This window comes from Botryllus schlosseri, chromosome 10 (assembly GCF_051294905.1).
Source record: "Botryllus schlosseri isolate E-star chromosome 10, Bs_hap1, whole genome shotgun sequence".
NCBI classification, from domain to species: Eukaryota; Metazoa; Chordata; class Ascidiacea; order Stolidobranchia; family Styelidae; genus Botryllus; species Botryllus schlosseri.
Genome location: NC_137245.1, coordinates 17,435,898 through 17,463,753, shown reverse-complemented (window position 1 = coordinate 17,463,753; position 27,856 = coordinate 17,435,898). Strand labels below are relative to the sequence as shown.

General features: G+C 41.2%; 2 protein-coding genes across 3 annotated transcripts in view; one reads left to right on the top strand and one right to left on the bottom strand.

Moving 5' to 3' along the window:
- The window catches only part of LOC145448832 (uncharacterized), a 77,533-nt gene extending 75,494 nt beyond the window's left edge, over nt 1-2,039 (top strand). The window contains exon 42 of the mRNA XM_080327285.1: nt 304-2,039. Within this exon, the coding sequence (XP_080183411.1) occupies nt 304-339 (36 nt within the window). The 3' untranslated portion in view covers nt 340-2,039. The remainder of the gene's footprint in view (nt 1-303) is intronic.
- Nucleotides 2,040-5,166: 3,127 nt separating this feature from the next.
- LOC145448373 (ADAMTS-like protein 5) lies at nt 5,167-26,756 on the bottom strand. Of its 2 annotated transcripts, none has more exons than XM_080326758.1 (14): nt 26,037-26,756; nt 20,024-20,153; nt 19,563-19,722; nt 18,141-18,195; nt 17,971-18,076; nt 14,326-14,459; nt 12,358-12,481; nt 12,216-12,299; nt 11,599-11,774; nt 10,004-10,088; nt 8,766-9,061; nt 6,775-6,856; nt 6,447-6,673; nt 5,167-5,890 (listed from the first exon to the last, which is right to left on the bottom strand). In XM_080326758.1, the coding sequence occupies exons 1-14, from the start codon at nt 26,112-26,114 to the stop codon at nt 5,687-5,689; spliced, it is 1,941 nt and encodes a 646-aa protein (XP_080182884.1). In that variant the 5' UTR covers nt 26,115-26,756; the 3' UTR covers nt 5,167-5,686. The 2 variants fall into 2 exon arrangements, with proteins under 2 accessions (XP_080182884.1, XP_080182885.1); XM_080326759.1 differs by having other exon boundaries at nt 8,766-8,953; nt 26,037-26,755.
- Nucleotides 26,757-27,856: the final 1,100 nt, after the last annotated feature.

Sequence of the window (27,856 nt, the reverse complement as noted above, 5' to 3'; positions counted from 1 at the left end):
GACATTTTGCTCAATACTTGATTGAAGTTACAATAAAAAGTTGCATGAAAAATAGAGAAAACGATGCAAAAAGTTGCGACATAACATTCCTACAGCGTAAACCTCATGCTACATCAATTCTGGGTCTAGGAAGCTGTCGGAAGCTGTCAAAAAAGCTCCAAAAGTTGCAAAAATTTGCCATACTCATAACTAATTAATTCACTATCATATTTACTGCTATAGCAGTGTGTGTGCGTGGTTGGCCCATAATTGTGCGTCTTTTATGCGCTAGTATTCTCGCTGTTGACACACCATTTGTTTCAGATCGATCCGGACATGGTATCACACCCGACTCGATAACATACTAAATCAGTCGGATTCGCATGTGAGCTCGGTAAACAGACCAAGGGGGGCATTCCAGACAAAAAAGCCGATTGGTGTATTTCCGAAAACTATCAACGGAAGGAAAATAATGTTCAGCTCTTTTCTTCCGATATTTTTTGAACTTTCTTACCGTGCAGCTTATGTCGGCCCCAATTTGTCAATGCTGGATATTCGCTGCTAAACGAGTACATTCATACACTCACATCCGTAAACATTGACAGTTATATCATAAGACACCAAATATGTTGCTAAAATACTACAGTTACGAAATTGTACTATATTGTAATTTTATCTGTGTAATTTTATCTTTTATTCATATATTTCATCTATATTGCAATTTGGAAGTATAATTGGCAACTTCTTGTTTCATCACACTGTGATGTATTATTTGAATATTTCGCAGTATCTATTCCAGTTACCTCGGATATACTGGAATAGCGTTTGAATTCATCTTCTAGTTCAAGTCACATTTTATAGAAATTACGCACTGTTAAAAATATGATCACACGTCGCACCTATTTTACATTGTATATCTTACAATATTGCTATCTCATTATTTTTATTATTTTTTCTCTCCTATTGCTAACCCTGACTCTGTGTGAGTGAATGGGCGAAAGCGCTTGAGATATCAGATCAACAGATGCACCCCAAATTGGGAGAGCAAGCTCGGAAGAGGTCCAAAGGGGTATTTTTTTGGTAGATTTCTTCAATTTGAAATGTTTACTTCGCCCTTCGCTAGATTTAATGTCCTGTAAATTTACGTTCTTTGCAAGATTAACTCTCCCATAAGAATAATACGCGTTATTTGGTGTATAATAAATGTAGGTACTCTTCATAATTATGGTCAGTGACTAAAATAGGTCAATTTTCTTACTTATTTCCGTTTCAATGCTGGACATCTGCTGCTAAGCGTGTTGTACATTCACAACCGGAAACATTGACCGATCGATCATCAGACGCCAAAGTAGTAAAATTACTACACTTACGAAATTCTAACATATTGTCAATCTGCAGTGTTGATCTGCTGAACATTTATTGCATCTGTGTTGCTATACTTAAAAGTCTCATTTGGAAATTTGCAATTTCTTTCTATTTTATCACACTGTTAAGGAATATTTCGATGTTTCACAGTATCCGTTCCATTTACCTTGGATATATACTTGTATACTTATTGAATTCATCTTCTAGTTTCTGTGAATCGTGTGTTGCTTCTCAATTTGTTGCAATTGCGCGGAATATGTTCAACATATTGTCGCGGCTATTACAATAACTGTGATAACCCATATGTCTCACAATATTGCTATCACATTATTATTAATAAAAGTAGTAGTATTTTTAATTTTTGTATCATATTGCTAATACTGAATTTATGTGAACGTGCGAAAGTCCTAATGATATTAGATAGAATTTTACTCCTAAAATTTTCTACTTATTAGACATTCATCATGTTGTTAGTTCAGCGGATATATCATTTATACTTATCTTGTCATCGTTAAATTTGTTACGTGAGTTGAGAACTGTGTATACCTGTAGTTAAGACGAAACCTTTTTTGCTCCTGATATTTGTGACTTAGTCAAATTAGCCTAAATTGTCTGTGGAATATTCTGTTAAGTGTTCTTTCTACTATGCATTTCTTTATGTGAAGGAAGAGAATGGCTATTCGCTCGTTTATAAATGTTTGGATGATGCAGTCGCATGTTAGGTTGCGCCACCGTACGTAGCTCTACGATTAGCAGTGTATCAGTACTAATCTATGAACTGTAAGACGCAGTGAGAGCACTCTGAAATCGGACTATACGGGGGACCTTTTCTCAGTGGATGATCGTCACAAAATCTGGTAGGATGGCACGGTTGAAAACCCGTGACGTATTCTGACATGAAAGCGTGCCTTCATGGTGGTCACTGGTCACTCACACGAGTCCTCTAGAGCAGGGCTTTTCGGCCGGTGTATCGCGACGAAATTTAAATGGCCAATGAGATGTTTTGTTTTAGTCATTTTTATTCAGATTATAATTTTGCAAAATGTGTCATATGAACAAAAGTCGAATTTTTCATTGCTATGGAGATTGGAATTGGGACGCAGCAATGCTGTCTGGCGAAACGAGAGAGTAGCTCAAGAGAAAAAGAGCCAGACTGCATTGTTCAGCATTGTTGCGTCCCAATGCCAATCTCCATAACAATGAAAAATTCGAGGCTGATTGTGAGAGTTCCAGGGCTACGAGCGGAATAAAATTTATATTTTCGTAATCAGTGCAGAGAGTCAGCTTTCGACTGATACCCGTTTTACCAAATTTAATGCTCGGAAAGCCAGTCAAAAATGACCGTCAAATTGCCTGTAGCCAAATGGAAATTGTGGAGTGATACAATTTCACTGAGGCGTGAGATTTGCATGTGTCGACACCATATGGGACACTATGCATACCCTTTGCTTTAATCAAGCGACACTAATTTCGTGATAGAGATTTTTTAAACGCCCATTATTAGTGCAGACAACAAAACGCATATGACCTTTCAATTGCCACAGGGTCTGCAATTCTGTGAGATTCCGCACCCCCAGACCCCACATTCGGTTTTGGCTGGGATTTATCACCGAGATTGGTTGCACTGTTTGGTGAGTCGGCTTATTATTCCGCCTAAACACGCAATGCTGTCAATGTTTTATCCTCTCTGCTCACGTAATCAGATTTACAGGTATAGAGCTAATGTGAGCGAGTGCGACTCGGAAAACGGAGGGCCCGTACATAATTTAAACATCTTCGGGCGGGCGGACCCGTTGGTATAATGACTTCGTTACATTATGTTATTTCGTGACCTCCTGACTGCTACATCAAAAGATATTGAAATCTCCCGAACGTACCTAAAAATTGCTATTTCTTCACTAGCAATTAATTTGTCCCCACTGATGGCATTTATCTTGTGGGGTTCAGATTGCCAGGACAGGAATATTCGGTGTCAGTTATTCAGGCGCCTATGGACAATTAAACACATATCTATATAAATAGAAGTTTTCGATCAGGATAAGGGCAGTCTTATTCGGTCAAGGTTTAATCACTGCCGATCGCTCTGGCACTCTTCTTGTAGTCGCATGTTACATGGTCTAAAATTCTAAAATTTTATATGTCGTGGCGCGGTAATGACCGACGCCGAAACGCCCATTTCTATAAATCATGCTTATTTTTTCTGGAGGAAGAGTACCTAATAACCAAAACATTTGGAAATATTGAAAAAGTTGCATAAATTTCTAAAAAAAGCTCTATAATTCATGCTAATTCACGAAATAATTTCGGGGCCCCTTCGAGATCGGTCTCCTCCAATTGGGGGTTTAGGGTGTGTCAGTTACGGTCCTGCATGCGGGCCCTATCCATCCGGCCCGCTTGACGATTTCATCTGGCCCGCGAAGCAATTCTGAGTATATATTAAAATGCTTGTCCAGCACATTTCAATCACAAGTTTGAGGTTTGTAACAAGAAATTCTTCCGTGTAAATAATCTCCCAAGACACACCAAATATCGAACATGCCTCGTGTTCGTTTGCCACATTATATTACCGTCCGGCGGCCATGTTGCGTTTTGACAGTAAAACGGCCACCGTTAATAACGAGTCAGCGACACGACATCGACACTTAAGTTCGAGAGAGAGAGAGAGATATGGTATTCTTTTTCGCCTGCACCATCGAGATGCTTTGACGACGGAGATGCGATACGGCCTTTTTATAGCAAGGTCATCTAGTCTGCACCCCCGGTTTTTTTCTCCTCCATGCTATCCGTGATTGCTGAGCGCCTAGCAGGATAGCCGCGGATACCAGTTTTCGAGTCTTTGGTCTGACCCGGCCGGGGATCAAACCCACGACCTACCGATCGAGAAGCCGGACGCACAACCATTACACTATCTCCGTTGTAAGAAAGTGCGAGTACCAATGCGAATTCGTTGTTTGTAAGTTACTTAGTGAGAGTGCTCAAATAATATATGACGTGTAGCCTATTAGTTGTCGTTATATTACATAACTTATGATTCAAAGGTCCTTGAGCCTCACAACGTCAGGTCCATCAAATGTCCACTTTCAAAGTACGTCAGTGGCGAATAAATTTATCCACATCTCCCACTTTGTTCGTTGTGATGAATTCATTCATTGCCCTGACTACTCAATATCGTATCCGTGGAAAACTGAATTGTGATTGAACCAAATTAAATTAAACTCCAAGTTTACTGTGCTTCAAATACGATGTGGTCCCAAATTAGTATTAAAATGTGAAATCATTTTTGCAACAGTAATTTTACTCAGAAAGCCTCCGTGTTCAATCAAACTGCAGCTAAAGGATTTTCGCGAGCGATCCTATATACTTCACTTTATCAACCACTGGGGTATGGAGGTCAAGTGACTAAAACAACAAATTGCTAATTCTTATCGTCGTTACTGGCAGGCTAGAGTATAGATAACTAACCCCTGTAGGTTAGTTATCTATAGTTAGAGTTACTGCACTAGTGAAGACCCTAGCAACGTGTGATTACCACCAGATTGGTGCGACACAGTAAAAGCTGATCAGACGCTGAATTGTAATTTTGATGAGTGGTAGTATGATGAGTGGACACTGCGCCATGACTTTGACATAACTGGACGGGGCACGGGATCCACCGAACAGGGAATCAATGCGTGCTCTAGAAAGCTGGACGAATGTAAAGATTTGACCTATTCGGAATGTCACCATTATTTCCGACTTTCGGATTTCAATAATATACAAAATAATCTTATGCAACCTACAACCGCACTTTCTTTCTTCACGGTAACAATGATTGTAGACATCAGGATATCCAAAATGTATATTAGAAGGTTAAAACGAAATGTGAAAACTGAAATATCGTCACAGTGTGATTTATAAAAGTTCCAGCCGCTCACCGCAATGCTCTAATTTTCGTTTTCAGTACACGAATACATTGGATCACGGATGTTAGCAAGCAGCGCGCCTTGCAGTTGCAGTTGATTGCGGTAATATAGTGAGTGACTTGATACATAGGCCACCGCCAACCTAACAACGGTGTGCGAGGTGTTCAGACGAGATAAACGTTTGAATTCCAAGACTCAGTTCAACGTTGCTGTTGGACTATAGTGCAAAATATATTGATGGCACTGTTGCATACTTATCTCTTGATGGGAGAGTGGGTGCGGCCAGTATAGTTTTCAAAGCGAGCTCAACTCACAGTATTGGCAGATGTATACGAGCACGTAGTGCAACATATCACTCAAACGCTCCGAGTTGCGTTTCAAGTTGGTTAGTCGGTTGTACATTGCTATATATCTGATACAGGTACAGCAGATGCGAGTATTCACAAGATTCGTCCTTGTTTCGCTTTCTTCCCTCTGACTTTACGTTGCTGCCTGGTGAATTTCCGACGCAAATATCTCTCGCATTTAAGCCTGTTTGCTATCTTTTCCATGGTTACTTCGTACGATTTCCGCCACCTGGCCCAATAGTCGGTCTTCTCGACGACTAGCCGCGTCTCGTATCTCTTTATGTGTGATTTGGGTGTCTGAACAGATAGCGGAACCGAATAATTTAGGACTGTGACAAGGCGAGCCGACAACGCTTTACGTAGGGAGTGGCAGAAGGACGTAGAGTCGTAGACTATCAATGATTTTAAAGTATACGAAATCAGTGGTAAAGGGGGTCTCCATCCATAGGTGTTCCAGGGTGAAAACTTGTGGGAGTCTTAATGGTAACGGGACGTCACGAATATCCATAGTGACGTAGTGAAAACAAACGGCTTAATGATGCTAAAGATCAAAATTTGGAGAGGCGTTCGCGTCTTTCGACGTCCTTGACTACTCAGCACTAAACAGTACTCAGCAGGTTCCGATATCCCTACTCTGGTTTTGAAATAGGCAGCAGGACGGCAGGACACCAGATAATATTAGATCAGGGGTTCTTAACCGGTCGGATCCTAATCCTACAAGCCTTCGGCGAACCATAAAGTTTCGCCTAGTCACAGAAACGAAAATCGACCATACTACACATCAAATGCGCATGTGTTGGTCCGTCAGTGTACAGTTTCTCAATATCACCGACATAAATTCCATCACACTCACCTCGCTGCCTGCGCCAACTCTATCCGTTACATCGACCTGAACTTTTCTTCCTGTCAGTAGGTATTCACGCAAAGGCCGCAACTTCGGACAGTTGTCACTCGACACCCAGATGTATTCTCGCGGTATTAGTCGAAAGTCGGACTTGTAGGTGGTCCTAATTTCAACGTCATAACGAATGTCTTGGCCGTGGTGATATCGCCGCTTGGATAATATTTTGGCGCGGATGGCTGTGAAAACGAGAACCGATCGTAATGTTTATTCTTCAAATAGTGAATACATGTGTATATGTGAATGTGTTGTGTATACTGTATAGCCTTAGCGGACTTACCGAAGTCTCCTTTGCAGTACGATAATCTTTTATTTCTTGCTTTCTCGCATCGTCTGCAGCCATTGGGCGACCGCCTACAAGGCTGCAAGATGGCAAATCAATTAAGTAACTAAATTCCTGCGAAGGCGATAGTTTGGTACGGGGTTGCAAGCCAGGATGTGTCCGTCGCCATCGTCATAAACACTATCATCAAAGTTTCTTGGTTATATTCTGATCCAAACTCGTCATGACGATTAGGCTACACCAGGCAACTTCTGACTCAAGGTTATCCCTAACCATGAAAAATTGATGGGTCATCGGCAGGCCGTGTTATTTTTGGCATATGCCAAAACTGCCAAAAATAACTTATTTTTGGCATTTTTCGATTTTTATTTTTGGCAGTTTTGGCATCGTCCTCTAAATAGGTAGTTTCAGACTCGAATTAGTCACAATACGCTTTATTTGGGCTAGTTTGTCAAAAGACACCACAAAATGTGCAGCATCCACTATAATCAGTGCCAACAAACAATAAGAAGAAGAAAAAACCTAACGATTTCATAGGTTGATAATATCAAACGAAACCACAGAATATGCAGTATCCATCGGAATCGGTGCCTATAAGCAAAGAAAAAAGAAAAAAAAAGCCTAACAAACACGCTTAACAGCTGATTGTTACAGCTGTTGAATAGACTGAAATCATTTTCACTGTAACAGTGCTTCCAAACTCAGGTCAGCTAAGTTTCTCCTAAATTCATTTCTCGCCCAGCGAATCTGGGATATATCGGCTTCAACGGTACCGATGAGGGAAAGAATGTTGCCAGTCATCCACAAAAGGTTTTCAGAGCTTCAAAATCTTTGGAGGGCCGAGCCGGCATCCATGCATCATGAAAAGCGATCACTTCGCCAGTGCCATCGATCTCATCGCGGAAAGAATTTTCTTCCCGATTCTTTTCCAGGAGTTTCCTGTGTTGTCTCTCAACACATTCTATTTAGTAGCCCGACTATCATTTCTCCTTCAGTCTACCGATATATTTTCGGAGGACTTTTGTCACTTCAGGTGGCTTTAATATTACCAACTCGCATGGAAGAGTCCTGGGAAGGTTAGCTTGTTAAAGAGCATTGACGCAACAAGACTGTCTGACAAAACGAGACTATGCAGCTCAGGAATAGCCAGACAGTTTGTTGCGTCACAATGTTTAACTCGATCACAATGCAAAATTCGTGGTTGATTTTGGGGGTTCCAGTTCCATGAGCAGAATATAGTAAATATATTAATAATCAGTACTGCGGCAGCTTCTCATTGATACCCGTTTTATCAAATTTAGCGCTCGACAAGCCGGTCAAAAATGGTCGTAAATTTGCCTTTGGACAAATGGAAAGTATGACGTAAACCAAATGCAGTCAGTCGGTCAATCTCGCTGTGCCCACACCGTTTAGGACACCATGCTTTCACCCCTAATGGGTGGGCTGGACCCAGATTAAGAAACCTGCCTTTCACAAACGCTCTTCTCGCTTGTAACGCGGTCATGTTAACACAACACCATGAACGAAATACACTATTTGGCAGGCCGTGTTATTTTTGGCATATGCCAAAAATTGCTTATTTTTGGCATTTTCAAATTTGTATTTTTGGCAGTTTTGGCATCTGGCTCCTGAAATGCCAAAAATAACACGGCCTGGTCATCGGGCATCGGCCCTTCAGTGAAATTCTAAAATTAGAGCTGATATTTTTCAATAACGTCTTGTGTTTTAATAGGATGTTTCCCCGAAGTCGATTAGGTTAAGTATAGGGTATTCATTGTTATGGCATCCAAGCTCACTGGATCAGTATTGTCCGAAATTCCAATGCCATTTGATGCAGTTATATAAACAGGCCACAGTAGCTCATTGTGTGACCCCCACAACTTCAGTCTGGTGGGAAAGTGGAAGTCCAGATCAAACCGATATACCGGCTACACGCTACTAAGTATAAAACTTTCCGATAAATAATCGCTAAGATTCTTACAATATACCTTCGCTGGCGTCTCAATATCCGCGTTTGCTGTCGGCACAGTTGAAGAATTTGAGGCAGACGTGTACGGGAGAGGGCGACGTATAGCGGATGTCGAAACTTCCCGAGTTGTACTTTGAGTCGGCTGCGTTGTCGTTCCTGGCTTAGTAGACGAAGTTTGGGTTTCGGGCGTTGAAGTAGATTGGAAATCTGCCATGACATACGGTATGCTGAGATAGTCTGGTTTTGTCGAATAGCTGTACGCGTATGCCGACTCGCGATCCACGATAGAGCCGTAGTGTTTACGCAAGTCAGTGCCTATAAATTGAAGATATATCTATTTTGGGTAGATTATTTCGTGGAGTGAGCAATATTTTCTTAATTAACGAAGTCACCTAGAATTCGATTCTGTGGACCGATCGCATTTATTTCAGTTGATCTATAAGGTTTGTGAATATACGGAATTCGAGACCTTGCGGATACGGACTGGGTCAGACCAAAGACCTGATTAGTAACACTGGTATCCATGACTTCCCTGCTTGGCGCTCACGCATTACCGGGACAGCATGGAGGGGTGGTGCATGACTTAGAAAGCCGTAAAGGCTATATCTGCACTTCCTTGTCCAGTTCATATGCACATCACGCACTCATGGTATGCATATGCACAGATCGTGTGTATGTGTATCATGAGTCGGTGTATATGCCGCAAAAAATATCCAAGGACAAAAATAAACTACGTCCTTTCCTTTCCTATGTCACGGGGCGAAAGATTACGGGAATTACACATCACGACGATTACCCCCGCATCTGGTTTTTACACTTGAAAATAATGAATATATTATGCTCCGCTAATCTATGATCTTCTAGCTAGAGATATCTCTTTGAGGCCGAATATGCGATATGAAAGACATACCAAACATACTGCCGCGGGGCGGACCGGCTCGATTTTGGACATGCCTGCCCTATGAGGAATATATATGTCGATTGTTTGTGCTGTGTGGTCCATTTATCTACATCCATGTTTTCGTACGTTAGGTAAGTTAAAACAAGTTTAAAAAATTATTCCGAGGAGCAGCATCGAGCCCCTCTTGGCAATCAATTGCATTTATATATATATTCACAAAATAATCTATTACGAACGTTGATGGATCTGCGCTCTGCGTACAGAGTTTAAAGTCGAGACCAAACATGCGTAGGAACAAACAATGAACATTATTTCGCTATTTGGGTAGCTTTCGAAATAATAACAGTCCTTCTTACTTGTAACCATCTGTAGTGTAGATCGTGACTGCATTGGCATCCAATATTCATATTCTATCCTCGGAATACTTCCCATAAAAAGAATCTGTGAATATGATGAAAATTTACTATCGGAATCGAAAACTGTGTGTAAGTCGTGGGAAATATGTGCATATATACATAACACTTTTGCAATGTAATTAGGATCTTTATTGATATTCGGTGGTGACAAGTGCAAAAGTTGACGTAATTTAGGCATTAGGTAGGAATGACACACACTGCATTTCGTGCATTCTCGAAATACTATATAGAAAGTAAGTCGTACGGTATATCATCATGCGGTCATAACCCGTAGATCTCTATGTATTACCGTCACGCGGTTGGAAAGAAAATTAAGTCTTTCTTCTGGATCACTCGACTTCACCTAACAACAACGCCAACGCAACCCGTAAAGTTTGTAGACATTAACGCACGATCGCTTGAAATTAATATCAGCTCTGGCCAGACTATGACTATGCAGAAGCGTATCAAGCAATTGATCAATGAACTTGCGCATGGCATCATTCCTGCGGAACTGAGCGTATTGCCGGTCGCGGAGTGTTATAGAACGACTTTTAGTGGTGATACGCTATGGATCTGCAAAACCTCAGACCGTTCATTGCATATTCAACATTTCGGATATTCACATGGAATTTGCTAATTGACATTGATTTTATGAGTTTTTTACCGTAGCACCCTCGTATAGTCGCAAATGTATCAAATATTTCAATCCGTCTATCAACAAAGCTAGGGCAAATCCATTCAAATCGCAGTCGCAGTCAAATTGCGCGTGAACTTCCACGAAAGTCCGTCGCAAGCAATCGGCTTCCCGATGCCGTGCAGCAGGCGGGCAGAAGTAGCGCGATATTTAGTAAACAGGGATTATGACGAGGGGAGCCGGGTCAATTCGCGCTTTCATTTCAACGAACCGAATACCGGCTCACGTGAACGGTTGTTAAGACTTTAAATTCAAGTCCGCCAAGGTGGGCCGACTATGGGGATTGCGTTCGAAAACACAACTCCGTCGACACAAGCGACCTGCTTTGATCTTGAAGTCACGGGGCGATCTGGTCAGGCGTCATTTGACAGCAAAAGTTTGGTCCTCAAAGTACAGTCGGATTCGTAAGACCGCCGTGCACGCTATTTTGAACACCGTAGCATCGTACGCACTCGCAAATACCGGTGTAGTTTTATCGTATGCCTATAAGGAGTAACCACGTTACCGTTGTTGACTTCGGCTTTATTGCTTTCCTTCACCAAGGTGCTCTGTAATGTTTTGTTAGCGATTTTCTTAAGTGATTACATTCCTTCTCCCAGAATCGCAGTTTGGACGACATGATATTTCACACAATGATCCTACCACCACTGTCTGATTGAGGATAATCCTACAATGGTCATTTTCGTTCTGGAATTTTTGTTCGGGAATGCGTACGTTTGCCATATTATCCCCATTCCAGTTGATTAAATATTCGGCGCGATTCAAGCCCCTTTTGCATATTGAGAGAAGATAACTTTAACTTTAACTATATCTCTGGGACTTTGCAACCGAACATTATGTACCGCACAAGATAACTTACCATTATGTAAAGATCTTTCGTTGTCGGGCCCTTGATTTGAAATGTCTCGATTGTGTCGTTGATAATTCTATCGTACGACACCGTAGTTCCGGCGGTTTCGTATTTTCCCGGCCAGCTAAGAATTTTATTTCCATTCACTATATACTGTTCAAAGTGATCGTCCGCCTCCATTAGTGCTGTTTGACGATAAGAATGATTAAAACAATAAGCTTTGAAGTTGGAGTAGATACAGTTGCGCAATGTGCTTGATAATAATTGTCATAACTTTCAAGGTATCACGTCACGTGGCTTATTGAAGAGCTACATATTGTAAGTAGGATACTGACTTTGAGTCAGAGCAGTTCATCCTAGATAATTTAATCAGCAATATCATTAATATAGACATTATTCGAAAATGGCTCAACACTAAACATATACTTCCCAACTATCGCTAATTAACACCGTGTCCGTTGATAGTAGCTCGTATTCTTTTACAACCACACTATATTACAGCGACCGCATTTGCGTGCTGACAGCATGGGCGGTTTTATATAAAAGTCAAAACCACGCAAATATACACAGGTATGTATACAACGAGCTGGGTGCTTCGAAATGTTCACGCGACGGTGAAGTCTTACCTAAATAGTTGTCGCTATAGTCCCTTACGAAGATGTGGGAGGCACCAGCGGGAATCCGGGCAATTGCGTTGTAGTTAAAGTACTCTGAATTATGGTGCACAGTGTTATCTACTTTTAAAATGAGATGAATATTGGCTTTTACCTACAACCTCCGGTATGTAATCATAGATATCGCTGTGATAGGAGCAGGTAGAGTTGTCTCCGCCGCAAACTCCGCACGCATCTTCGATTGTTTGTGAACCGATCTCCATGTCACAGCCGACTTCCTACAATAACGATACAACGTCACATTAAAAATCCCATCTGCGTATTGATAGCTTCGTTGTCTGAAATTCGTTCAACAGCCATGAGCTCTTGTTATTCTTTGCGCGCCTGTTTGCGTACCTGCGGCCCGCGTATTTCCATGGGCCATACATCAATTATGAGATTAACTACAACGAGTCTGTTTTGAATGAATGACAAGGTTTGCGCATGTAACAAACAATCACAGGAGATTACTAATGAATGCTCTAATCTCGTCCTGGTACGCGCGGTACTCTGTATACTTGTCCAAGCGCCATCGTGGCGTTTCACTGGATAAAGAATTCTAAATATCGACTAATGGCGCATTTCAATTCTTGTAATTGGTTGGTATTCATGGATATACGGCTACACCACTGGCGTCAGTGACTAATTTGTAGTTTAGGAATGAGAATAGCGAAGTTCGTCATTACCGGCACCACCGTAACCACTTTGTAAACTGTTAGGTAGCCTAATACTCTGTGTCACCACACACAACCATGTTACGGGAACCCTCGTTCCGCCTGCGTTAATTGTCCAATTTTGAGTTTTAAATATCAATTCGTGCCTAAAATACCACGACAATGAAAACAAACCATGGGAATTATACGAATCTGTATGCGAGCTTATACGGACGCGATGAAAAACATAAGGCTCATGTCATGGGTGGGTCCTTTTCCAGTGTTACGCTAACTGTAGTGTTGATCAATGCTACTTCATATTCGGCTTGTACAACGAAACTGTGTAATTAATACAATGTTTACCGTTTTCAGTTACAAGTTGGATCGAGGATGCAGAATCATATACGGTCATTACGGTGTTTGGCAGATATGTATGGTAACCGGTAGCACCGCAAATTATCAGGACTTTATATTCAGGCCACGATTTGGCCAGTCGCTTGCGAATTGCAACTTATGGCCCCTGACCACTTACAGATAGTATATAATTGCCATAAAACGTATGTTAGGCATCTCGCTTAGTGAAATTAGTGCATGCAATTGAAATCGAATAGTGAAGCGGGTTGTGGAGCATTGCAATGCAGCAATTATACTTTAAGACAGTGAAAAATAAGTTAACCAATTCATTTCGATTTTGAAATACGCTAAGCCCACACTACCATAGATAGAAGTAATTCCGTCGATTTCTTTTAAAATTTAGGAGAGAAGTTGCGACTTTCAAGACTAGCGAAAACTACTTGAATTTGAGGTAGGCCTATAGAAAATGAAATTGTTGAGACTTTTTCACGTAGGCCAAGTAGTTCGAACGAGTAGATATGGTCGAGGCGTTTCGAAGTATTGTGAGCCAATTGCCAGCGACTGTTTTCGCAGCATCAAGTAGTAATTTTCGTGAGCATCGCCAAATGAAAATTGCCCCCACAAATGGGTGGGCACTGGGGTATTTGAAAGTATACTGTGTTACTGTTATACACAACCCTCTTGTTAAAATATCAATACACTAATTTCAACATAGTAAAATCGTAGGCGAGAAAGTTTGTAGTAACGCTCCATAACGTGTTGCAGTAAAAATGGAAGCAGTCCAATAGCATAACCACTTAAGTAATTCGAACAAATGAACAAAGCCTACTTGATCATTCCTGAAAGTAGAAATACTTCGCTACAGACCGCCCTGTACCTATTACACAGGCAACCACCCACTGGCGTAGCAAAGAAAGGGGGAAACACCCCTCCCTCGGCCCCCTCGAGATTTCTATACTTGTTCATTGTCGCGTAATATGTACCCAGTACCTACTACGGCACAATTGTTAAATATTGTTTGCCCCACCAGATTTTCATCCTATGCTTACACCTATGCATCTCATACAGAAACGTACCACGCAATTTCCCTCTATACAAACGTCCTTCCCCTCTTCGCCGCACCTCGTGCCATCAACAGCGACTCCGTGGAATTGCACAAATCGAACTTGTTCCGCAGTGCAATATATCAGACAAGTGTGGACCCCGTCATCTGCGAAACACAATTCCATATTAATGACAGCCTCAGATACCGAATCTGTCATCCTTGCATGCGGCAGGTAGAGGTTTTATCCCGTGGCTGATAACTATAGGCAAAAATCGCGCCTAATACATAGCGGCGAGCGGTTAGTCACGAAGCGCTTTGCGCGGCTGTTTAGTTTGTGATTGAGTTGCCGATTATGGTTGTATATGCGACCCGGTATGCGCAATTTGTTCGATATAATATTCTCATCCGCATTTGACTGTTTGAAAAAATGCATCAAAACATTTGAAAGGCCGCGGAAATGTGGTAACGCACGGTACTATTATAATCTTATCGGCATTGGCAATGGAAAAGATAGGTGTGGCAATACGACTGTACCACACCAAGTAATTTTGCATGTTTTGGAAAGTCTATCAAACACTTACGGAACAGACTCATCGGACATAGACAAGCCTCATATTACTGTCGCCGCAGAATTGTATACGCTTACTGTTTACAACCCCGAAACAAAGATCTAAAACGACACCTGATGTTATAGTATAGAAATTTGACATGGAACGGCAACGACTGATTTTGCAGCTTCGTTCCGCCTCGCCGAGGCTGGAGTGAAGAATTGTTTTACGTAAGCGACTGTAGGATTTCTGGCAATCCAAAATCTATCTTCCCGAGCGCAGAAATTACTGAATTTGGTCTTGATCGAAAGCTACTGTTGCACCGATTCCGAAAATATAAATTAAAATAATGATCAGGCACTGATCCACCGAGAATCTGTCCTCCGAGTCTGAAATATCGGCATTGTTCAGAACAGTCGGGTAACCGCAACACAATGGTCATAACAATGACCCGTTGCGACTCTCCGATTGTTTGAACAATGCCGATATTTAAGACTTGGAGGACGGATTCTAGGTGGATCAGTGCCTGATCATTATTTTAATTTATATTTTCGGAATCGGTGCAACAGTAGCTTTCGATCAAGACCAGATTCAATAATTTCTGCGCTCGGGAAGATAGCTTTTGGATTGCCAGAAATCCTACAGTCGCTTACGCAAAACAATTCTCCACTCCAGCCTCGGCGAAGCGGAACGAAGCTGCAAAATCGGTCGTTGCCGTTCCATGTTTAATTTCCATAGTTATAGGCTACCCAATACCCATGCATGAGCGCAGATGCTGAAAAGAATAGCTTTCTAGCGAGGCAATCGTTGCTATGCGCAACCAATCACGTGACCGAATCCCGCAAATAGCCGATTGCAAATAGCGCTTCAAATATATTTGACTGCTTGGCTTGCAATTTTTTCGCTAATCTCCCCTGTAACCGCGGTTTCGCCGATCATGATGCATGGATTTACTGGGAAGTTCTGTATACTATCTCTTCAACATGCGTAGCTAGAGCCACCTTTTACCGTTAAGAACCTTTATATATAGTCCGTCTCTTTCACATCACCCTCAAATTTTCGTATATTGTGGGGGATCAAGCGCTATAAAATCTGGGTCGGAGTTACAGATTTGGTGTTGCGCGCTGCGGCAGTTAATTTTGGTGACTTTGTGATCTTACGAAGTTACCTTGAATTTATATCTTTTATGATCATTAGATATCATAGATCTATGTTCTATAATCAATAAAGTGATGTTTATTCGGTGAAAGATTGTCCTATACTGAAAATCGAAAACTGAAGCGCAATGACAAGCCGATGATCACTATTATTCACTTTAACAACAATCATATACCACACGAAACAACTTCGGAGCAAACGTCACCAACGGACACCGGTGCTGGTCGGTAGGCTATACATTTTAGCTTTGGAAAGAGACAAATTATTACGGTGATTATTAGGGCAAGTTTTTGTTGCACTAAAATCGAGAGAAAGTTGCACTTGATTTTGACAAAAGTTGCATTTATAATTTTTGTTGAATTAGAAGGGTATGCGATACTCGAAAGGTTCCGTTGTGTAGCCTAGTTCCTGCAGAGCTGTCAAATTTGTTACTTTGCCATTCCACGGCCATTTTGGCGAGACCACCAAATAGTATATATTTTCCCAATACACAGCAAGAAAATTACGCAATACGGGGATAATATAGCTCTTTGTTATGCAAATAAAATAGAACCGTACTAGAAATTGGTTATAGCATGTTTTTAAATCAATGCTTCACACTTTGACACATTATTTGTTAAAAGTTGCAGTAAAATTGGTATGACAAATAGAGAAAAGTTGAAAGAAGTTGCACTATAAAATCTCTCCAAACAGGTTAAAACATCATAGTAGGCCTACATAGTTTCTAAGTATCTAGGAAGCTGTCGGAAGCTGTGAAAAAAAAGTTGCAAAAACTTGCTGTAGTGATTATATTCAGGTTCTAAATGCGTTACAGCCCATAGCCTACTGCAAATATTTGCTTCGGGGTTATCGAAGTTTAATGCAATCGATCACGTGTATCTAGTCAGGATATGTTTTATGATCCTCAGATTACCTTCATGTTGTTTGATGATTAACGACACATCAACGCGTGAAAACTATTAACGTCCATGCGTAATGCTGCTACTGATGAAAACGACGGTTAGCAACACCGTCCTAAGCAGCGCACGGAAGCGAAGAGCCAAAGTCTATTTACAAAACAAGACTCCATCCACCCGCAAGAACTAAGACAAAAATGCTTTGAAGGCAACATTCACTCTGACGGTCGTAAAATTGCAATGCACATGGGGTATTCGGATTGCTATAGAATGCGGAGGCAAAGCCACCTTCGATACAATTGAATGATTTACGAAAATGCGCGCGAGTTACATGGCAGGTGTACTGTATGTATTCTGTGTTGTATCAAATCATAGACAAAATTAATAGAGACAGTGGAAGAGAAAGCTTTCATTTGTTAATCGTGCAAATCAATAGATTGCATTTTAAAAATGCAGTTGAGTGAAATGTGAGCGGATAAACATGGTTAGGACGGTGGATTCGGTCGGTGTCTCAGCCCTATAAATACCGAGCAACCAAGGCCAGGAGCATAGTACTAGCAGAGGTTTTTGCGCCCAATACTAATATAGCTGAACATATAAATATATGAACTAACTAACCAAGGATTACCTGACGCGAATACGAGAAATGCAGCTGTAGAAAACGACATACCACAATGGAAGATAACTAGAAATGAATAAAAGAAGGCCTATGGTCATTGATTTGGCCGTTGGCAAACAAAACTTTGGCATGAGTTCGAAGTATCCACTAATAACATATGCGGGTCCAGTCCGATTTCCTAAATCCAATCTATTACTGGATATGAATCTCGTCAAATATTCTCACGTCCAAACACAGACCGGAAGGAAGGCAATTTGAATAAACTGGTACTTGGAGTCCCGCCCTTACGCAGACTGATGAGGATATAAGACTCTGTACCAAAGCCAAGAAATAGCCACCGTACAATTCTATAATGGGATGCACTAATACGGACTCCATTCTATATAGGATGTACAATATACATTATGGAATGTACATATCCGGTATGCATACATCGGTCAAATATATATACTCACTTGAATAAGGGTACCACGAGTATGTCGCGAGTTTTCCGGTCATGATACGTTTGCTGTGCTCGGTGCATTGCTCCTCGCGAAACGTGGGCGCTCCTTCCGGACAGTTCTGCAGATTTAAAGTTCATGACAATACGTTGCGCGTGCATACTTATTTCATGGCGACGTCTTACCAGCGTGTTACATAGTATGAAAGCAACCGGACTGCCGACGCATGTTGTTGGGTCTCTAAAAAATGAAATCTGACTAAATAATTTACACATCGTCATGATCATGTGAATATTTAAAAGCCTTGTAAATGTGGCACACTACACCTCTTACCGTGATTAGTTTGTGGCGACAAAGAACACTGCCACCATTGGTGTAGCCAAGATACAAATTTCGTGGGTGATGGATACGATTTAGTGCGCGACTCAAATCTGAGTTTTATCAACATCTCGCGGTTAAAGTCATCGAAATCAATACATTTCTACGACAGCCGGATGCTAAACGTGACAACAGTTATGTCGCTGGTTTAACTACACGAGCAAGTCGAACATCAACTCTCTCTCTCTCTCTCTCTCTCCCTCCCCTGCCCGCCCTTCACCCTAGGGTCGCATAGAACTTTCTAGAGTAAATCTTTTCGCAATTTCTATTCTTGCAATAAACAAATAGTTCGTATGCATCGAGCGTTCGTTTTGGTGCGACCGCGACCCAAGTTTATGACCTTCGGCCTTCGCGACTCAAACGTTATAGTAATCAGTGGATTATGACTAGAACATTACAGTCAGGCCCGGTTCATGTGTAGCATCCGTTCATGTAACTGATACGGGTGGGTAATGGGTATCTGCGTGATGGAACAAGTGCATATGCGTAAGCAGCGTGGACATTTCAATCGTGCGAAATTTTTTCAACAATGAGTTAACGCTACGGCACCCATGTGTAATGACTTCACAATGTCCAATTTCGAATGGGGAAAAGCTTCTTTCAACGCTCTGGCTACGCCGGTGGCTATAATGTGCACTTGCGCAGATATAGGTTGCATTTAAAACAAAAATCAATTAAAAACAAACATGTTTAAAACAAGGTTCTAATTTAAAACATCTTTTTATAATTTTTTTTAGCAATGACGACTCGAATATTGAATTGTGACGCCATAATGGATTGGCCTTGACAATTGGAAATATAGGGTAAATATAGCTCCTTTGACGAAAGATATGTACTATGGCTGTTGAACCGACTATTTTGTGGGTTCCAATCATCCCATATCGATATACGTCGTAAAGTCGATAACCAAAGTGTTTTGAAACACCGTTTGTTTTAAATGCAACCCTATGCGGGGATGCGCACTGCGCAGCTATGTTTTTTTGCAGTCAGTATAGGGTTTCGCATGGTTGCGGCTTCATAAAAATTGTGTGTGATGGTACTATGAGCCGTGTTCTCGCATCATATATATAAATATATACATATAATATTCATGTTAATAAGGAAAAGACAGCCTAATCTGACGTGGGCTATTGGCAACGAGTATATAGCCGTATAACATGTGGTTGCCGACTCTACAGCGAATAACACTGCTAGCATAACTATAAAGTCATCTCGATTGAAAAACGCACCTTCTGGTACACCTTCGGTACCGCTTCGCAACTCCGCCTCCGCACGACCGCGAGCACAGAGACCAGCTCGACCACGAGCCCCAGCGAAGATCGGCCCGTGTCCGGCCGTGATTTTCGCCGCCATGGTTATAAAAAATATCGTGTTGATAGAGCAGGTCGTCTGAAAACATTTTTATCGCGTTGCGGAACACTCGAGCAGAGTTATGTAGCGTAAACGCATGGGTAGAGACTAGAGAATATGTGAACTTATACGAAAACAGAACACACTCCGCCCCTGGGATATATCTCCACATGGATCGAGGTATTTGATTTGTTTTCACTCATTGGAATGGGCGTGAAAGGAAACTTTGGTGCGGAAGAACTGTCATTTGCCGGATTTGCACCCTACGCAATGGCGGAAATAAGCGAAATGCAAGATTTTTCTTTACAGCTTGGCGACGTCCCGTAAACACTAAACATACCTTCGTGCGGTAATGATATCTCAGGAAGACGACGATCTTGGGTTTGTGATGTCAGGAATCTTGGAGGTATGGCTATAATATCACGAGACCTTTGCTTTGACGGCGGAGAATTGAACCTCCCCTCTCGCTCCTATAAGCGACAAATGGAAACCGATTATAGTGTTAACCATGGATTGGGATTAAGCGAACAAGGATATGCTGAGAAATCGTGCTACGATTTATAAACCATCGAGCAATATTGAGAGGAAAACAACAAATCGCGAAGGAAAAAAAATCATCATAGGCTTGATTTACTCGTGGATTTGCGTGTTACACTGTTCAATTATGATTTCATTTTTGACGCGTCGGAAATGGCCTGTTTTACCCAGCTTATGTCGAAAGAAAAGGGAATTACAGATGACATCCATTTCTCTGTATCTGGTTACTATCTTTAGTCAAAACAAAAATTAGGATTGCTATTTCACATTAAAAAATCAGAAGCGTGAAGCGTTTTTTGAAAATGAAACCAAAAGTAGTATCATTTCGGCTTATTAAATCTGATTTTAGCAAATTATAGCATGCCGGCAGCCGATAACTAAGTCTCCGTTATAAATTACGGTAAAAAAATGTCTATTTAGATTGAGAGGGTCGGAATGTATAATTGCAACACGTTTAGTTAGCAAGAAGTGCAAACTAGGCAACGACATATCAACTGCACGACATTACGCCGCTGTCAAACCCTGTATTACATGTATATAGTCTGCATATATTTTGTCTCTTGATATACATGATATTGTAAAATGTCCGCCGAAGGAAATTTTCATTCATTTTCTTTCGCACGAGTGTGTGACGCCGGCATGCAATCTGTAATTTGCAATGTCCTAATAGCTGTCGTATCGGAAATGCTTTGTTTGGTCACAGAGGATACCGCAGACACATACCAACCATCATGTGTAAATAGAGCCAGGTTTCGGAAGCGATTCTCGCGGGCATAAATTACTATCAATTTACCCGCTTGACCCGTTGTGCATCTATGCAATCGCATGAAACCAAGTTTACTTTAAAATTGACGCCTTCTGTGTCCAACCCCGTAGTTTGTTTAGTTTAATGAGCGAAAGGGGATCATTACACAGTTATTACAACGACAAGCTCTCAAAAATCCGTGTAATTGAAGCGGTTAATTGATTGTTGAGATTCCAAGCGTCGCTAATTCGTGACTACATAGCGTTCCTGATGTACGGAAACCAAATAAATTGAGTGTCCCATGGAAATCCGTTTAGCTAAGGAGAAAATTGATATTGTGAGATATAAACACTAAACATTGAATAGGTAGCTTTATATTCCGGCAGATCGAATAGGAGGCTATCAAGCAATCAAACGATGCTGATCTTTTGCAGACAATTTCATTAATGGTGCAGTGCGCATGTGACCGCAAGGCGCGAGGTTGAATAATCCGGTTGCTACATCGATATCCTAAGGGTTTAAATCTAAGCCAGGGGCTATCCGGCCCGCGGACAGTTTCCCGTCCTACATGATAATGTGGCCCGCGGCCCCAGTCTGCCGATATTCCCCACTCCTTGCTTACTACGTCAAATTTTAGTGACGGTATGTTAATATATAAGGGTCCCTCTATTTGGTCCAAGTGCCTTTTTCACGGATTATAGGGAATAGACGTGTAAATCTGTATACCAATCAAGAAGATGATTCCGTAAAGATGGGTCAATCATTATCAAATCTCTGTATTTGTTAGAAAAGTGCCATATCCCGATAATTATCACGTCTCTGGATGTGGTAGAGATACTTAGTTTTGATGTAGTCTATCCATGCACAGTTGCACACTGCACACCTGCAATAATAGATATGGCCTAATCCAGCGCCTGGCTCAAACCTTGACGGGGCTTTTTACTAATATCAGCCGATAGCTTTCCAGATTACTGTGGTCTATTTAGCCTGCAGCAGTTGTATCGCTATTCTATTATTTCTCGCTACATGTCATCTTCAACATGAGGGCATGAGCTACAGTTAACTGGGTCCCATCTTTTATAATTTGACAATGTATGATAAAAGAAGGCTCTGAAGCTAGAGCAAGTCCACATTTAAGCCTATGGCTCAAAGCCGAAAGGGGGTCTGGGGGGTTAGTCACCCAGACGTTTCGATTACATACTCATAGGGGGGGCTCCGGGAAGTCTCGCCCGGGCCCCCTCCGGGCTTACGCGTAAGTTCGTCGAAGCGTGAAGACTTGCATTATCGGCATTTACGATGTATTCAATCCTAATGAATTGATATCTTGGTGAATTTGGAGTGCCGGGCTTATCGAACGCCTTGAAATCCGAATTAAGGATTGCACCGCGTGTTAATTGATCAGAGAGATAAGCCGCGCTTCTATGACAATGCTGTTTTCAAATCCACAGTGTCTTGGCCATTATCGGCGAGAAATGGCTTTGAAGTGACATTGCTGTCGTTAAAATACATTCAATAAATACGATTTATCCCTTGTATATGTGGATAAATGGGCGAATAATGTATCGATTCCGCAATCCGGCCCGCCAAGTACTTAATTTTCCGAAATCCGGCCCGCAGACTGGAGAAGTTGCCTGCCCCTGATCTAAGCCATTTGTCAAGATTCAATACGTTGAATGTGGCTCACACAAAAATATCATAGACAAGTAAACTTAGCAGGATTATCGCATTAACTGCAAAAGAATGAAATTTGGTTTGAATTCCTTTCATATGCCGATAATTCTTGCAAAAGGCACGCGAAAATTGTCATATGTCGAATATGTCGAATTCACTCAATCAATTGAATGAATACACTGTTTACTGCACCTCTAATGTACTGTATCACGAACAGCTAATACATTAAAAGCATGTGCACTTGTGCAGCGCAAGTAAAATGCAGTAGTATTCAATTATGCTCAATTTTGGTAGGATTGAAATCCCTATTTAATCCCTTTCTTGGCGGAACAAGAAATCCCTGATGCTTTGAATAGTTGCATCAATTATAGGCCTTATTTACCCCCGTCAAAGCGAAATTTCAGGCTTATTAGAGTGGCTTAATTCACTTGGTCGATAGTAACGGTGCCTAAACACGGAAGAAATATTTTGCAGAATGACTACCACATATATGCGTAAGTCCGCTGATAATCAAAGTATACATAACCCAATAATGCTCCGCGGAATTTGGGATTTTTAACTCAAGATTATGGTGTGTGTTGTGTTGTGACGGAAAGTAGTCGGATAGTTGAATGCATCTTTCCCAGCTGGAACCAATTTAGCCTTTTTAGTAATTTGCACTGCCTACTTATTATATTGCTTCGCCGAGACTGGAGATATTAGGAAAGACTTACCAATCAAAGCATAAATAACAAATTAATTGTAATTTCAAATGGCAAATTGCAATTACAAAATCATATTACAAATTATATTACTAAACTACAAATGTGTGGCGTGTACCCTTATCCTTGACCAAGTCTCTTGCGAATACGATGCTAAGGCTTGCGAAGGCGACACTAATGCCCAAACAAATTTTATGTGAACAATATAAATTGTCCGCTCGAATCTACTTGGTTTAGTTAGTTTAGAAATCAAAAGAAATAGCGGTTTGAAGTATACCGCAAACAGCGATGTCTAGAGCTTCGATAAAGTTTAAAATCAACGCAATGGTACACAAGGTAGCTGGCTGAGACAAGGTGTCACCACTCACCAGTTCGCAGTAAGGTGATCGCTTGAATTCACCGTATTGGACTATACTTACATGAGAACACCATTCGCCTATTATCAAAGGCTGGTAAGTCTATCTGCGCAATTATCATGATATTGTATCGACTTTAGGTTCCTATTCAGTTATCACAAAATTTAACTGACCATGCCGTCGCCGGCGGTATAGGTATGTATGCTTTTATCAATCGCACATGCTATAAAAGATCGCATCGAGTGTTTTATCATAATAAGGCTGACAGGAGCCCTGACCCCAGCTGAACAAAACACGATACCAATTTACGCTTTGTATTGTAGCTGCTGCTGAGTAAATATTTATTTCAGATTCAGTTAGCTAAATTCGCATCTTGACAAGAGTCCTTTTGATATTGACTATGATGCACGACTGTTGACTGTTGTCAAAAAAAAATTTCCATGCGATTCAATTTTTCCAAGTATTTTATGGAATTCGGGCGCATTTTCGTTTACTATAGCTCCATCATGGCATTTTGAGACTTCTTGGTGGATCGAAATTAGTTATTTGTGAATATGTCGGCCGTCTTTTGAAATACCAATGGAATTATACTTGTTGTAGAAAGAGGCCATAGCATTTGCGTTAACGATAGTAAGTCTGCGTGCTACAATTATCTCAATACATTAATTTTTTTGTATTTTTGTAACGTATGGGGTGCAACCTGGATTGAGTCGCTGGTGTTATACTAAATAGAGTTCGGCAAGTCTTACAATACCGAGACATTCAACACAGCGAGTGTTATAGCTAGTGTCACGATTGCGATTCATTGACAATGACAAAGGCAATCGTAACCTTACATCTAACACTAGCACAAGCTGACCTGACCTATCGCTCTATAGCAGAGGTCTCAAACTCAAATGTGCTCGCGGGCCAATTTTCCAGTTTTGACGACGCCGCGGACCGCAGCATCAACAGGAGTATTCCATGTCTTTCAAACTAGGCCGTATTTGACGGGATGAAATTGTCGTATTGAAAGTGAGCCAATCCAACAGACTGACATTCAACACTCATCATAAAAATGGGATTTACTGTTGTATCAATTTAGGCCTGGCGTGAGAAAAATTATCACATTTATAACTATTGGAATAGAAGTTTTGTTATATTTGATATATATTAATTATAAGATATAGACACCATGTGAGCGGACAATTATATAATATTATCGTAAAAGCTATCACGTTATAATTTTGCAGCGACCATGAATATTTTGAATTTAACAGATTGATGATAGAGATTGATCTGCTATCACGGCATTTGGGGTTTAGCAGTGTAGCCCAATCCAGGATTCGGGTATATCCTACTCCTGATAAGCTCATGGTCAAATACCTTCGAATATTGGAGCAGAAAAACAACAATATAAATCTATTAATGAATGTGTCATAGTTATAGAAATATCGGAACGCCGAACAACATCGTTACATCGTTGGAGCGTACCACTACGGTATACTCGGTACCTTTAAGTGGCATTAATAACATGGTTAAGCGACACAAGATGTAACTAACAGATTGCCAATGGTTGCCATAACTACTTGCTTAGTTAGCGAAATGCCAAGCTGCGACCTTCTGATCTATTACTATCCCATGACACGCGAATATTTTGTTGCGTCCATGGTTCTAACCAATTCACTGATTTCCGAGTCCACTCCGGTCATTTTCATTTGGCCATCGAGTCAGCCCGAGTCTAAATAATTCTAATAAAAGTCACTTCAAAGTCCAACTCAAAAATTTCAGTCACGAATCGTCCAAGCATAGTGCTGTAAACGACTATCGTCTACGGGTCAGGGTTTATCATCATGAATTGGAAATGTTGCGAAATAGGAAATCTCTACTGCATGGCCGCGGATAGTGAAGTTGGATGGATAGTTTTAGAGGCTATCGGAGCAGTTTAAGAGGGAATTTTCCCTTTACAACTTTAAAAGATATATGCGGCACTTATTAGTTGTAAAATTAATGAAAATCTGAAATGTCGTCGCGGGCCGCACGAAATGCTCTGGCGGGCCGCGTGTTTGAGACCTCTGCTCTATAGCAACCTAAGTAACCCTATCTCGTCGTTCTGGTTTGCTCGCTATTATGGCACTCGATATATTCACATGCGCTATTTTCAAGCCGTGGTATTTTAAACTCACTGTTTTGAATCTAGTTATTTTTCCGGTATACGACTCAATAGCTAAAGAAGTGCGATTAGACGAATTGTCGCATTGCACTTTCGGGAATAGCCGATTGCAATCTGCCACGCAACCGCTCACTTCAGAAGCGCGTATTCCGTTGAAACGTGCTTGCAGAATCTTGTACAACTCCACCCACCTGGCTATAATCACTTGCATCGGCGATGTAGGTCAGCGAAACTGTTATTCCTAGGAAAAGCACCGTCACTGGCGCCATGCTTGTCCTTTAAGAAATTAATCCGCGGTCGTTTAATTCCTCTGTCGCCGCTTTATACAAGATACTATACAATTCTAAAATATCTGAAAAAATCATTTCGTATGAAGGGGTTATATTGATACAAATTCGGGCTCGTCGCGACATATGAGGAGCAAGCCCGGTACGGCATCGGAAATATTCGAGCCTTCGATGATTCCCTTTATGATTCACAGCATGAGTCATTCCTTACGGACTCCTAATTTGAGTATGATATGACACTGTGTGATATAGCTATTCGAGCCATGGAATAGATTATGTGGCTTACCCTGCCTCGTTTACAGATTGCGATTATGTGTTCAAGTTATCTGTACTTGTTGGTGCAGGTGAGCTTGGCACGAAGCAGGGTTATTGCAAGTTAATTGGCGGTTGGTTTCTGGCATCGGCGGGTATGTTGTCTGATAGACATTTTCACAGCACCGCTAGGTGTTCTCCGCTACAGCCTTTATGCACTTCGATCTGTTGTCTTGAGCGGGGCAATGTGTACTACATATTTGACAGCGCCGCAAGGCTTTCGAATATGGTCGTAGTAATGCAACGCGTCACCTGAGCACTGTTTCCCGCTGAGTACGTCCAAACGCGCGTTAATTTAGGCTTACCATATTTTGGAAATCTAAAAAGAGGACACTTTTTCAGAAATTTGAGACTTGCAAAACCGGAGTAGAATTCTCAAAAACCGGTGAATTTTTCCCACTTTATGATCGGTTGACTAAAAAAAAAGTCATATTTTCCGCTCAGAGCTCAAAATACACCCGCCGGTGCGTCAGTTCTGTGCTAATTAACGGCATATCACTCGCAATTTGCTCTAAATCTGACCTGAATTTTCAAAAATGAGGACAAAATCTCAAAAAAGAGGACAAAAGGGCGTCCTCCGAGGGCACTTTCAAAAAAGTCAAAAAAGAGGACAAATCCTCTTAAAAGAGGACGTATGGTAACCCTACGTTAATTGGCACTATTTACCAAACCAACATGCCTGATGAGTATTTTACTTGACAGTATTTGCGTTGTTATTAGCAATTTAAAAAGTATGAAACACAACGCACAGCCCAAAGTAAACAAGAATAGGAAAATCATTGCACGATTTCGAGCAAATACGACGCTGTGACGTCACCCATTCATATCGTCCGAACGGGACACGGTGTTTAATTTGATGAGGCATGCCTGGATGTCGCCGGTGGGTGTAGTTTGGCTTGGCTACTTCCTTTCAAACAATAGAGGTGTCGAGCAACTGCTGTTGACCATCAGCACCAGCATAGCTATACACCGCGATGATTAACAATGTTACCAATCACATCAAACAAACTTCTTCAAATATTTTATCAATCCATCCAGATTGCAAATACGGCAAGTTGATCCTTCCATTCGCCTGTCAGACACTCAGATTTTCCGGTGAGATCTTGTGAAACAGATAATATCTGCATAAAAATATAGACCAAACCTTATACGGGATGCTAATAATCTCAACTGTTAACACAAAGGAATAAACGCTGATTATAGCTAGCGTCGACAGCAGAACGGTGGTCAGCTAATGGAACAAGGAAAAGTATTACGTTGAGAGCACTGTAGTATATGAGTTCATTCAAAAATCTACATCTACAAGAGTATGCAGATTGACCCGACGCTATAATCCTCAACTCTTAGTCAGAATCATCCTTCAAACGATTACATTAAACTGTGAGCAAATCAAATAACCTTTCACCAATATT

Excerpts from the sequence above, each read along its gene's own strand:
- LOC145448373 (XM_080326758.1), bottom strand. The coding sequence starts at position 26,114 with ATGGCGCCAGTGACGGTGCTTTTCCTAGGAATAACAGTTTCGCTGACC. Across the intron at positions 19,723-20,023 it reads GATATCATTACCGCACGAAG|ACGACCTGCTCTATCAACAC; the intron begins GTATGTTTAGTG and ends AAATGTTTTCAG. Across the intron at positions 14,460-17,970 it reads CTCGTGGTACCCTTATTCAA|ATGACGGGGTCCACACTTGT; the intron begins GTGAGTATATAT and ends TGTGTTTCGCAG.